A 13,331-nucleotide genomic window follows, 5' to 3' on the forward strand; every position below is an offset into this window, starting at 1 on the left:
TGATTAAGCAAAAGCAAAAGCATCTGAACCCTTGTTTATAGCAGCTCTGAAGGTGATAGGAGAAGGAGGGAGGTGAAGAGTTATCTCAGAATCATTCCAGTGTCTGAATTAAATAAGCTATTTGCTGGGGAAGTTATAAAAGCCACCACTATTGTTGCTGCACAAAGCAAAACTACCACCTCAATTCTCATAGCAAACTTTTAACAGCTTTACCTGACTCATCTGAAATGCTGCAGGTTCAAATCTATCCCCCTGGGTCTTTGCATTACCAATATTCTTGTGGGATTCATGATGAAATTGTTCTTTCTGTTTATATTCTCTCTGGTGATATAGTTCACGCAAGTGGTGCAAGGGTGCACGTTTCATTCCTTTGTCAGTTTTGCGAGGTAGTTCTAATGAAGCATGTTTGGCTCCTTCAGGAGTGTGCACAGAGGATTGCCAAGACGGTACTTTAATACCTGATAAGCTAAAGGATGAAAAGGTGGGATGTGACTTTTTTGAAGTGTTCTGTGAAGTTTCCTTGAACTCCAGCAGACGTTTTACAGTTTCTTTTAATTTGGCACATTCTGCCTCAACCTTCTTTTTCTTCTTTCGGCTGTTAAGAATCCTCAAATCCTGCAATTCCCTTTTCCCTCTTTTCACATCAGGATCACTGCACATCTCTTTCTTTGAGCCCTCCTTCCGAGGGAAGGCTGCTGCAGAATCCAAACTGCTTGTCTTTCCTCCACGTTCAGCTTTATTTTTAAAATGCATAGTGACCTTTTGACGTTCTTCAATAGGCCTTATAGTACCACAGACAAGATGGGTATCTTTGGAAGCCTCTTTTTGGATAACTTTAGTAGTATCTTTGAGATCCAGACTCTCTTTTCTTTTCGTGTATCCAGCACTATCATCTGACCTATGGAAGGATCAGCAAGAGAAAACTATTACTGTACGAAGAAATTTGACAGTGGAAGTTTCATACAGAAACAGTGACGTTCTTACAGAACAAACTCAAGGTTTAGCTCAGTGGAAAAATGTTGAAAGAGAATTAGATTATTACTTGTGTACTAGAAAATGTGGCAGACAATATAAAAAGTTTAAACTTATTTTTACACCAGGTTAAAGTAGAGAAGCTGATCCTTCTCCACCTTTAATTCTGAGCAAAACAAACAGCAGCCATGAATAACTATGGGCATCCCCATCCATTTCAAGCAGTAAATACAGACAGTTTTTAATGTGATGAGGAAGATCATTGCAAAGCAGATGAAGATCTGCAATCAGACGTTTAGCTCCATCATCCAAAGGCATAGTGTGGAGGGTGCTGTGGCTCCGGGAGCAATTTTGTGCCCTCAAAGCAGGCTCCTTCATCGGAGCCTGGCTCTGCGCCAGAAGGAGCTGTGCCTTGGCTGTGGCGCTTGTGCCGGGAACAGCTCCGCCCCCGGGTCAAGCCTGACCCAGGGGAGGAGAGGAGGTGAGTGGACGGCAGCGCTGCCGCCCACCCTCCTTGGCTGCGGCGCAACTTGCGCCCGGCGGAAGCAGTAGCTCTGCCACCAGGTCACTTCTGGCCCAGCAGCAGAGAGCAGTCCTCCTTGGCGGTGAGGTGGAAGGAGCCAGGGTGCGCCCGCCCTGGGCAGTGTGGGTATACGCTCTGCCGCTGCCATCAGCCCAGACTAATTTAGCCATTTAACACCTTCACTGAGGTTTTGAGGCATGCGAGTCATAAATCAAACTAAAAAATGATTAATTGCTGACATAAGCATCAGTTAAGAGGGGTTACATCCACTGCAGCCATAAGTCTCATCAGTGAAAGGATTTCTGCTTCTGCGATGGGACTTCCCCCCTCTTCCAATCTGTTCTGAGGAAGTTTGTGGGGCAAAGGGAGATGAGAAAAATCCCTTGCACAAGAAGAAATCCTTGCACTGATGGGATAATTACTTAGGGGCACACCGGATACAAGAAAGACGTAGAAACTGCTATGGCAAATTGAAGACAAGAGCTGCCATTATTCTAACAGGAACAAAGAAAGATAAGGATAAGAGGATTAAAACGCAAAGTTTAACTTCACACTTAGAAGCTTAAAAGCCTAACTTTAAATGAACATTCCATGGTTAAAATACACCCCCCAATATTATACTAGAAATTAAGCAATAACAATTAATACAAAAAGGATGCACAGAAAGAGGTTTCCTGCTGAACTGAAAGACTGATTAACAGGCTTACGGAAGCTATTTAGTAGTTATCAATTTGCAACTAAACTAATTAAACCTTGCTTCACATCCATTAACTCCCATATACAGTGGAGGCTTTTCCATTTTCCTTCAACCTTGCAGAGAAAACATTTGGTCAGTTCGGGAGTCAAAATGGTTTCAGGGCTGTTTTCCTGTGCTGCTTCAGACAAATGGTTTATATATTTATGTACGTGTTTGCTTGGTACATTTATGAACATTTATTACATATATGACTTTAATTTTTTTATTTCAGCACCCAACTTCATCAGCTGTCACCCAGGGTGCGCCCGCCCTGGGTGGAAGAGGCGCTTTGAAGTAGGGCTCTTAAGAGCATGAGGGTGACACAGGAAGTGTCATACAGAAAAAGGTGCCCTCCTTTCATCCACAAGCTCCTCTGCAACAAACTACGCATTTAGTCTTTTATAAAACTAATGGAAAAAACCCATCAAAATGGTAGTGACATAGAAGCAGTGCTTTTCCCCCCCTTTAAAAATGTGTTTAGGGATATTCTCATTTTGACTCAAGAAAATCACCATTTTATAGTTCAAATCGGGGGGAAATAAAAACAGTAAATGGAAAAAAGTACAAAGATTCAGAAAATGCTTAGGGGTATGCGTACCCCTGCGTACCCCCCAGAAAAAAAGCACTGCATAGAAGGAACCAGTTCTTCACTTGCTGTTCTGAAATTGCTTAGCATTTCCCTGTACTAATAATTGATCCACTATTATACCGTAAAGCAGGAACTTAGAATAGAAGCACTGCATCTCCTTCCCTCTAACTGGTTCAGCTGTGGTACAGCACGGAAGGAACAAGATTGACTAATCTGGAGCCTGGAGGAGAATTATTTTTTTTTTTAATGATATGTGTTAGTTGAATATTGTCTCAACTACAGTGGTGCCTCGGGTTACATACGCTTCAGGTTACAGAGTACGCTAACCCAGAAATAGTACCTTGGGTTAAGAACTTTGCTTCAGGATGAGAACAGAAATCGGACTGCGGTGGCGCAGCAGCAGCGGGAGGCCCCATTAGCTAAAGTGGTGCTTCAGGTTAAAAACAGTTTCAGGTTAAGAACAGAGCTCCAGAACGAATTAAGTTGTTAACGTGAGGTACCACTGTATTATAAAAACAAACCAGAACTTCAAAGACTAATATGTTATATCTGTACCTGGCAATTCCTATGGTCATATGAGAAGTGTCACTTTCAGCCATAGTAACACCAATGCATTATTACTGAATGAGCTGCAAAGGACAAGGCCATTGCAGATTAGAGTCTATGTGTAGAAAATATGGATAAGCTGCCCATGCAGAAATTTAAGTCCTGCTGGGATTGTGAGCCAGGTAGTTATATCTCAGTTCTTCCAATATTAACCACTTGGGACATTTAAATCATGGTGAAAGAATAACAGCTGGTGGAAAGCACTATAGTTTTGTATTTTACAATAGTTTCAAAAATAAAAGCTTAAACCTAAACATTGTCATAATATGCAATTACTGTAGAGTGTTTTCCATTCTCTAGACTGAGTGGCAGCTTTTAAAATAATCTTTAAATTTGATGTTAATATGTTTTATCTTTTTTTAAAGCTGCCTTTAGCAATACAGGGCATAAATTTAATTGGTGAAAAGCCAGACAATATGCTTTCATTTTTAATTTACCAAGACCTCAAATGAATGAACAGATTTCACACAGTGTTGTTCCCCACCACCCACACAGACTAATTTACTTTCTGAAGCTGCAGTTCAATAAAAACGTATCTGTGAATAAGTCCCACTGAACTTAATGGGGCTTTCTTCGGATTGCACTATGAATCCACAAGAAATGGCAATTATTTTTTCAGAATAAGCATAAATATTTTTTAAATTAGTGCCTTTAATTCCAAGTAACAATTTACCCTTTACTCGTTGGCTGCTCTTTGGCATGATGACTCCTAATTTCTGCCTTTTCGTGACTCTGAAAGAGTTAAAAAAAGTCTACATTATTATTTATACATTAAATTGATATCCCGCCCTTCCTCCAAAAGAAGCTCAGGTTGGTAATTAGCCTCCAATTAAATACAAAGCAGTGTCCCAGACTTTCACAAGGTAGCACAGCAGCTACAGTGAACGGGCATTTTCTGATTAAAGAAATATATTAAGCTATCAGGGTTAAATTAAAGCATGCATCAACCCAGCTTATATTTAACATTATAAATACAGCTGAACAGAGTCTATAGTCAGAGCAATTGAAATACTTAAGCCAAGGATAATTTAAGCAAATCTAAAGGCAACAGACAAACTTCTAGTACACCACTCTAATAAAAGTGACTGTAATGCTTTCTTCTCCAAATCTCTAAGTCTCACCTTTTCACTTCTATGTGAAGATGAGCTAGATGATTGGTGCAATCGCTTTTCACTGGAAGTCTTGGAATAAGAATGCTAAAACACAAAATGAAATAGAAAAAATAATAATACTGAGGCCCCCCTGGAAATCTACCTTGTCTACGCGAACAAACAGAAAGATGCAGTGACAAATTTGCATTGTTTTATGTAACTATGATTTAACCTTTTCTCTTTGGGTTTAAGATCTCTCTTTCTCAATCACACACATATACACTGAATTAATGCTGTTTTGAAAGGACACTTCTCTTAAGACACCCCATAAACACACATACTGAATTAATTATGCACATCAAGAGGGTATACATCCTCCTACAGGTCTTGTTTTTCCACCAACCGACTCCTGGAAACACGTAGGGTGGACAAGAATCAGAGCCAAAAAAAATTAAGTTCAGCTAGGAAATACGGTGCTTCTTTTCCTTCCTTCACTGTGAGAAGCAAAGTTACAGGGAACCAGGCAGAGGGCCTTCTCGGTAGTGGCGCCCTCCCTGTGGAACGCCCTCCCACCAGATGTCAAAGAGAACAACAACTACCAGACTTTTAGAAGACATCTGAAGGCAGCCCTGTTTAGGGAAGCTTTTAATGTTTGATGTATCATAGTATTTTAATATTCTTTTGGAAGCAGCCCAGAGTGGCTGGGGAAACCCAGCCAGATGGGCGGGGTATAAATAATAAATTATTATTATTATTATTATTATTATTATTATTATTATTATTATTATTATCTCTCACACACAGCCATACAAACCTCAACAACAGATTGTGATTAAGCAGGAGAGACCTTAACCATATCCCCAGTTTGAAGGACACACTAAGTCATATCTTGCTTAGCTGCTATTCTGCACTGAACTAAAGCACAGAGATAAACAAAGCCAATACTCTAGCTTACCATTTTGTGCAAAAAAGGCCATTATGTGAATACAAACTCATTTCCACTCCACATTAGCATCTCCACAGACTTTCCTACCTTGGTATCTGAAATATCCTCCTTTTTGCTGGATTTCTTTTTGCGTTTTTTGTACATGTTCAAGTTTCAAATGTTCAAGTTTCAAAATCTAAAAAGAGAGAAGGGCAATATAGCCTTATTTCCAAATGCATTTTACATTTTCCCCCTCTTGTTGCTTTGGCTAGTAGATGAGGCCAGGGTTTTATTTCCCCTTATTTCTGGAGTCTGGGGTTTTCTCTGGGCGACACTTTCAGAATTAAAATTTGCTTGTGCCACTTTGGATTTTTTATTGATAAGAAATACATTGGAAAACAAAAAGAAGCAATTCATGGCAGTGCTTGATTTATAACACAGAACGCAACTACTTTATAGCATTATCATGGGGCATCCAGGAAGTATAAAACAATGCTGCCACGTAAGAACATGAATCATTCCCTAATTATAAACAAGCCTCTTCCATATGTACCTTAAGTATGTACACAAACTCAATGAGAGGTGTGAGTTTGCTTTTGCCATGTAATCTCATTTATACTGGGACTAATTTGAGGCAAACAAACTCATCAAAACATTTTGAAAAGCTGTCTATCCCTATTCTGCAAATAACATATATACATACATACATTTCAGTGATGTATAGTGTGTGTGGTTTTTTCTGGGGAGACGCATACCACTAAACATTTTATTCTATTTGTACTTTTGTCCATTAACTGCATTTATTTTCCCCGATTTATACTATAAAATGGTGATTTTCTTGAGTCAAAATAAGAGGACCCCTAAACATTTTTCTAAAGATAAAAAAGCACTGAATACACTATACATCACTGAAATGTTTAAATATTTCTTTGATTGTCCTTGAATCTTTCCCACACGCCACACTGTTTGAAAACCACTGATCTATGAATGCGAGAAAAGTAAGGAAAACACCCAAATCCACAGCTGGCCAGTACCTTTATGGGCTTAGTGCCCAACTGTGAACTCCAAACAGCACTTCCTCAAGAGGAAAGGAAGTTCCCCCAGTGTTAAACAGCAAAACCAACCTTCCTTCAGAATCCCAGGCACTGACCTCCTTCCTCCCCAAGAGTTTATTTTCTAGTAAACGACCTCAGATCCCAGGCTTAGAATGGTTTGCCCTCTCTCTTCACACTCGGCCCCTTCTCCTTTCGTCGCATCACAACGAACAGCATCACAATGAACAGCCCGGCGTTCTTGTTGCTTTTGCTTTCTTTAAAAAACAAACCTAGGGGGCAATTGGCTGCGAAGCATGCTGGGTATTGTAGTTTTCCCGGTTCGCCTGCGCCATAGAGATGTAGTCCTGCCTCTCTTAAGCTTGGGTCCCTAGTTATTGTTGGACTACAACTCCCAGCATTCCTACCTACAGGACCAGTAGTTAGGGACAATGGGAGCTGTAGTTCAGGCTTCCTCAACCTCAGCCCGCCAGATGTTTAGGGACTACAATTCCCAGCATCCCTGACCACTGGTCCTGCTAGCTAGGGATCATGGGAGTTGTAGGTCCAAAACATCCAGAGGCCCGAGGTGGAGGAAACCTGTTGTAGTTTAATACTAATACTGATTTATTATTTATACCCCGCCCATCTGGCTGGGTTTCCTCAGCCACTAATATCTGGGGACCTAAATTTGTGAAAGGCTGTAAACAACAACAATACCGAACTCCCCAACCTCCTCCCTCGCATCTGCAATGACAGCAGTCGGCTTATTTCTCTTTTGCTACAACCGAGACCATTAGGAGCGTACTAATTTGAGAGAAAGAGAGAGCTGTCACGTTTCCCACACACAATACAGCTAGTCGTCACTGGGACCCCACACGTTGTTGGGACTACAGCTCCCATCATCCCTGACTGCCGACTCTCCTCACTAGGGTTGATGGGAGTTGTAGTCCAGCAACCTCTAAGGCTCCCCAACGTCGAGGAAAGCTGAGTTAGAGCATAAAATTCCCTCTTTGCTTCATTTTTGGGGAGGGGGAGTGGGGGGCGACAACGCGCTCCTTGCCAACTCACAGTTTGGTGAAGTTGTGGCTTTGCCTGTTGGCATTTTTCTCCTTCGCCCCTCTAACCGGAGGGAGAGAGAGATAAATAATAATAACCAGGCAGGAAGCCTTGACCTGCAAGCGGGCAAAACTTCTTGCTTTAGCGAAGTAAAACGTCTGTGCACGTTTTCAGACACGAGGCAGTCGTCTTTCTCTGCCCAGGTTGCACCAACCTCGCTCCGAAGCGGCAGCTCCCGATTACCTGGGAGCAAATAAGGTCCGTTGAACCCGAGCGGGGATTACTTGGAAATGGATTCCCACAGCAAAAGGGCCTCCCTTTCGAAAGGCGACGCCGATATTGATAGGGAGTTTGTAAGCACAGACGTCAGTCAGCCAGCCAGCCCAGCTTTTAGCCTTTAAACCGGCGGTATCCGGTCCACGTCCCTATGGAGACCTTCTTCCCTCAGGGAAAATGTGAGTAGAGTCCTGCCGCGGGGCATCTCGGGTAACGCTCAAGTATTTACATATGTATTTCGGGTATAGCGTTGCCGTTGTGCATCTTGGGTAAACGTATTTCTGAGGCGCTTGAGGCATAGGATTAGCCGCGGGGCAACTTGGGTAACGTAGTTCTTAGGCACCTGAGGAGCGCGAGAGAGAGCGAGCGCGCGCGCAAGTATTTACATATTTATTTCGGTATTTACAATATTTATATTGTATTACAATATTTATATACAATATTTACAATATTTATATATTGCTGCCGCGGTGCGTCTTGGGTAACGCAGCTCTGAGGCAGCTAAAGTGTAGGATTAGCCGTGGGGCATCTTGGGTAACGTAGTTCTTAGGCACCTGAGGCGAGAGAGAGAGAGAGAGATAGAGAGAGAGAGCGCACGCGTATTTGCTTCGGTTCTATTGCAGCCCGTTGTGCATCTTGGGTAACGTAGCTCTGAGACGCGGGATTAGCCGCGGGGCCTCCTGGGTAATGTAGTTCTCAGTCCCTGAGGGCCCTTGGGGGAGGCTTGTGCACAACATGCTGGCCCGAAATAGGAGTCTGCCGAGGGGCCACGTCCCGTGACTAAGGCGCGGCCCGTGCTTGCCGGAGGAAAAAAAGCCGAGGGAGCTGCCGAGTGAAGTGGGTTCGCTCTCCCCCCACTTCCTCACCGCCGCTGGGTGGAAAATGGCGGCCGAGGGAGCGGTGTTGCCCCCGCCGCCCGCCAAGGAGGGAGAACCTGAGGCGCTCAGTAAGGAAGGGGGCGGTTCAGTAACTGTCAGATGGGCGAGGGGTTGTTGTTGTCTTGAAGTTGGGCCTGCGGGGGGCGGGTTGTACTTGTGGTGGGTTCTCCCTCCTTCGGTCCGTTTTGAGAGAAGCTTCTCGTCTCAGAGGGGCGCGTTCAGACGTTACGTGCTCAGGTCGGCGTTTCACCCTCACGCCTGAGGTGACGCCTGGTGTTAGAAACTCCAAGATTCATCATCCGCTCGCCAAATGCTCCTTCAGCATATCCACATGTGCTAACACACACAAATGTGGAACACGTTTAAGAGAGAGAGAAAATCTCCGCTTTACAGGAGACCTTCCAGGCATGACAGTTGTTGTTTAGTCGTTTAGTCGTGTCCGACTCTTCGTGACCCCCTGGACCAGAGCACGCCAGGCACTTCTGTCTTCCACTGCCTCCCGCAGTTTGGTCAAACTCATGCTGGTAGCTTCGAGAACACTGTCCCACCATCTCGTCCTCTGTCCTCCCCTTCTCCTTGTGCCCTCCATCTTTCCCAACATCAGGATCTTTTCCAGGGAGTCTTCTCTTCTCATGAGGTGGCCAAAGTCTTGGAGCCTCAGCTTCAGGATCTGTCCTTCCAGTGAGCACTCAGGGCTGATTTCTTTAAGAATGGATAGGTTTGATCTTCTTGCAGTCCATGGGACTCTCAAGAGTCTCCTCCAGCACCATAATTCAAAAGCATCAATTCTTCGGCGATCAGACTTCTTTATGGTCCAGCTCTCACTTCCATACATCACTACTGGGAAAACCATAGCTTTTACTATACGGACCTTTGTTGGCAAGGTGATGTCTCTACTTTGTCTCTGCATGACAGAGGAGGGGGCAAAACTGGTCACCTTCCTGGTTCGGGGGGGGGGGGGACAGACACTTTTTATATCAAAAAATAGTCCTTTTATAGCAAAAGCATGGAAGTTGCCTTGCCTTAATCACACACACGACTTTAGCCATTCAGGTCCCCAATCCATGCACATTTTTACATGGGAGGAAGCCCAATTCAACCTGGTTGGGATTTACTTCCGAGCAGAAGGCATCCTCCAGGGTTGGAAACAATCTTCTTCTTTTCCAAATGGTGCCCAGATTGCTGCTTTTGTTTCTTCTATGTTGCATTTTGTTGTACCATTTAAAGGGATTATTTTTACAGAACTTCCTTTATGACTTCATTAGTCTAAACTGAATAGGTTTTGCAGCCAATTTCACACTGCAGTTACAGTGGCAAATAGAACCTTGCTTAATGGTAACTTTGCTACTAGTCAGTGCTAATGTAATAGTGGGGGAAATTTGCATCCAAGTAGGGAGAAGCTGGGGTAAGAGGTAGAAGTACATTTTCCTGTTCCTGCTTTCTTAAGCTTGGTTAGAAGCATAAAGTGTAATGTCAGCACAAATCTGTTATTTCTGATAGGCCTGGCGTAGAAAATCCTTTCTTTTGTCAAAGATTTGTTTTTTTCATTGTTTATAGTTGTAATAATGCCTTTGAAACAGCTACTGATGCAGCTAATTAAAATGCATTGTAACTATAGTTTTTTGCCTTTCTCTAGATAGCATTGAAATGGAAAGCCTCAGGGCAGATGTGGAAATATCTGAAGAAGAAGTAAAAGGCAAAAAGGAAGAAACAGAGCAAGTGTCTATAAAAGAGCCTAACAACAGTAACCTATTGGATGCATCATCTGACTCTCCAAGAGGTTTGCTAACATAATGCTGGAATCCTTGTACAGTCGTACTTTGGTTCTCAAACGGAATGCGTTCCTGGAGTCCAATCAACTCCCGGAACCGTTCAAAAACCAAAGCACAGTCTCCAATTGGGTGCAGGAACATCCTACAGCCAATCAGAAGCAGCGCCAGACGTTTGGCTTCTGAAAATTGTTTGAAAACCGGAACACTCACTTCCAGGTTTCAATCATTCGGGAGCCGATTTGGTGAAGGGCCAAGGCATTTGAGATCCAAGGTACGACTGTAGTATGTAGGGGATGTGTACATGCTGTAGAAAATCAGTCTGCAGCTCCATCCTTCCAATAATTCCCTCAAAGATAGATAGATAGATAGATAGATAGATAAATAAATATAAATAGTTATTTCTTCTCTCCGTGGATTCTTTGGGTACATCCTCCAGGTGGGAATAGTCAGAGATGTTATACTTCTAATCAAAAGTGCCACTTTCTCTTTTGTAAGTGTTTCTACGTCGCTTTCAAGACTTAAAGCCAAAGCTTCAAAGAGGAGTGCGGTTATGAACACAGTGGGACTTACTCCCAATTAAACATGCATAGGATTCCACAGTAGAAGTGATGTGTTCAGTACCAAAGATTCCAGATTCCCTAAGAAAGGACAGCATAGTTCAGTGCAAAAAGAGGCTAATTATTTGTTTTTGGCATTTCTGAAATGTTTTTTCTTTCTATAAGAAATACACTTTGGGCTTTCAAATTTCTGTGGTACCCTATTCAACACCAAAATCTGCCCTGCACTCTAACGCCTCTCACTTTCTGTTGTTTCTCATTATTGCAGCCCCCTCTCAGCTCAGCATCCAGTGTGGGCAAATCAGTCACGCTCCCCTACATCTGCCTCTGAAAGATATGCACAAAATAAGTAATATAGACAGAATGAGAATTAGTACTGAATCATGCAGTTAAGCATGTGAATAATTAGGAAACTTTTTTTTTAATTAATGGGTAAGAAAATAAAAAGTAAGTAGATTTTATAGGAATAGCTTTGGCACCATCATTCTGTTTTGTACAGGAGCAGAGAAAGTTTACAGTGAGAACTTTTAATTCCTATCCTTTTCCTTTTCCTATCCAACTTATTGTGTAAATGTTCTCTGTTTATGTTATTATGCAAGTGGAGGATGGATAGAGTCGGTGCTTTTTTTCTTAAAACAATGTTTAGGGGTACTTTCACTTTGACTCATGAAAATCACCATTTCATAGTTCAAATCAGGAGAAATAAATACAGTAAATGGACAAAAGCACAAAGATTCACAAAATGTTTAGGGGTATGCGTAACCCTGCATACCCTCCAGAAAAAAACACTGGATATAGTGATGTGGGCCACAAAGTTTTGAGAAAGAGCTGTTATGGTGGCATTTGGTTGTAAATTACTATATAACAAAGGATATTTACTGACATGTAACTGTTTTGTTCCAGAGAAGCATATTTCAATTCAAAGAACACTTGCCGATTTAGAGAAACTGGCTGACCTGCAGGAAGGTTGTCTAATCTCAGCTGCTTCCCAGAATGCAGATCACTCTGTGGCAGGTATTTAAACTAGCTCCAGAGCTAGGCATTGCATGGCTGAAAAATAATGCTCCTAGTGTTAGATGAGAGAGAACATATTGTTTAAGTGCTTGCAGATAAATGGATTCTTTGAAAGAGCAAGATAGGTGGATATAATTCCATGCATAGTGCTTGGGCGGGGGTCTCTAGAGCCACAGCAAGAGCTGTAATTCTCCAATGGTTTGACTTTACCTCTGAAGGCACACTCTTTCCATTGTGTCCCAAGAGAGATGGATGCCAACCAACCAACCAACAAACTTGGGGGTGGGATTACATCTGCAGCTCTATCCTTGCTATTGGCTATCCAAGCCAAGCTATCCACTCAAGCTAACTTCACAAAGGAAAGTGGGAGGGAAGCAAGTGACAATGGTGCAGGAGTCCCCAACGAATTTCATTTCCTTTGTAGTCTTAAATTGTTTGCAACAGTGCTGAGCTGTGCAGTTACTTGGCAGTGTCTTTGAATGGTCAATAGTGGTGTATATTTGCTATCATATTTTCAAAACAATGGATGGGTTATTGTGTCTCTATTATTTTCATCTAATTTGAATTAGGAGTTGGCAAGAAGTCTTGTCCACTGTGCCCTGAAGAGAAGTTCAAAGCTTGTTATAGTCACAAGCTCCATCGCCACCTACAGAATCTCCACTGGAAAGTGTCTGTTGAATTTGAAGGTAAAAATGGCTAAAATGCCATTGTTGATGCCAACACAATTCAGTGTCTTAGGTGGCACCTTTTAGTTCTTTGTTTAAACCTTGCCCAGCAGTTCAAGTTCTATGAGAAAGCTTACAGCCACAGGGAAACTCCTCATAAATTATGCCATATTTAAAGTTCAAGCTTAACAGATCAATCTGATACATGTTGCAAAAAATACTTGCTTGCAGAAGTAGCTGTGGATAATTTACAATGAGGGTGCACCAACAGAACTGGCTGTCTTTGCCTTACTTGTTTGGTGTATATATCAAATTGTGAGACTACCAATGTCCTTTCTGTATTCTAGGCTACAGAATGTGCATCTGTCACTTACCTTGCCGCCCCGTGAAACCAAATGTTGCTGCAGACCAGGTAATTGCTATATAAATGGCTATTATTTTGAAAAGCAGAAAATGCTATCAATTGTTCCACATCTGATACTGTTACTGAGGATCCGAATGGGTTGGGTTATGACCCTCGTCTTAAATATAATATTTATAGTGGATTTCTTTTTGGCCTGGCAGCATGCTTATTTATTTATTATTATATATAAATAATTTCATAAGAGGAAGCTAAAATTTAATACGTTACAGAAAG

General features: G+C 42.2%; 2 protein-coding genes across 14 annotated transcripts in view; one reads left to right on the forward strand and one right to left on the reverse strand.

The window, feature by feature from the left end:
- Positions 1–7,967, reverse strand: part of SWT1 (SWT1 RNA endoribonuclease homolog) — a 36,859-nt gene extending 28,892 nt beyond the window's left edge. The window contains exons 1-5 of one of the 10 annotated variants that reach the window (XR_014220483.1): positions 6,593–6,773; positions 5,551–5,638; positions 4,548–4,622; positions 4,100–4,158; positions 214–898 (exon numbers count right to left, since the gene is read on the reverse strand). Coding sequence is in view for 8 of the 10 variants with exons in the window: in XM_082225457.1 (XP_082081583.1) it covers positions 214–898; positions 4,100–4,158; positions 4,548–4,622; positions 5,551–5,607 (876 nt within the window). In the remaining 2 variants the exon portion in view is untranslated. Of the gene's footprint in view, positions 1–213; positions 899–1,481; positions 1,564–4,099; positions 4,159–4,547; positions 4,623–5,550; positions 5,639–6,476; positions 6,775–7,698 lie in introns of those variants that run through there. The other 9 variants (XR_014220484.1, XM_082225457.1, XM_082225455.1 and 6 more) reach the window with 9 other exon arrangements.
- Positions 7,968–8,437: 470 nt separating this feature from the next.
- TRMT1L (tRNA methyltransferase 1L) overlaps positions 8,438–13,331 on the forward strand; it is a 33,834-nt gene continuing 28,940 nt past the window's right edge. For 2 of the 4 annotated variants that reach the window (XM_082225471.1, XM_082225472.1), the window contains exons 1-5: positions 8,439–8,754; positions 10,323–10,466; positions 11,919–12,029; positions 12,599–12,715; positions 13,042–13,106. In XM_082225471.1, the coding sequence (XP_082081597.1) occupies positions 8,691–8,754; positions 10,323–10,466; positions 11,919–12,029; positions 12,599–12,715; positions 13,042–13,106 (501 nt within the window). In that variant the 5' untranslated portion in view covers positions 8,439–8,690. Of the gene's footprint in view, positions 8,755–10,322; positions 10,467–11,918; positions 12,030–12,598; positions 12,716–13,041; positions 13,107–13,331 lie in introns of all 4 variants that reach the window. The other 2 variants (XM_082225470.1, XM_082225473.1) reach the window with 2 other exon arrangements.

Source organism: Podarcis vaucheri (genome assembly GCF_965113315.1).
Source record: "Podarcis vaucheri genome assembly, chromosome: 6".
Taxonomy (NCBI): Eukaryota; Metazoa; Chordata; class Lepidosauria; order Squamata; family Lacertidae; genus Podarcis; species Podarcis vaucheri.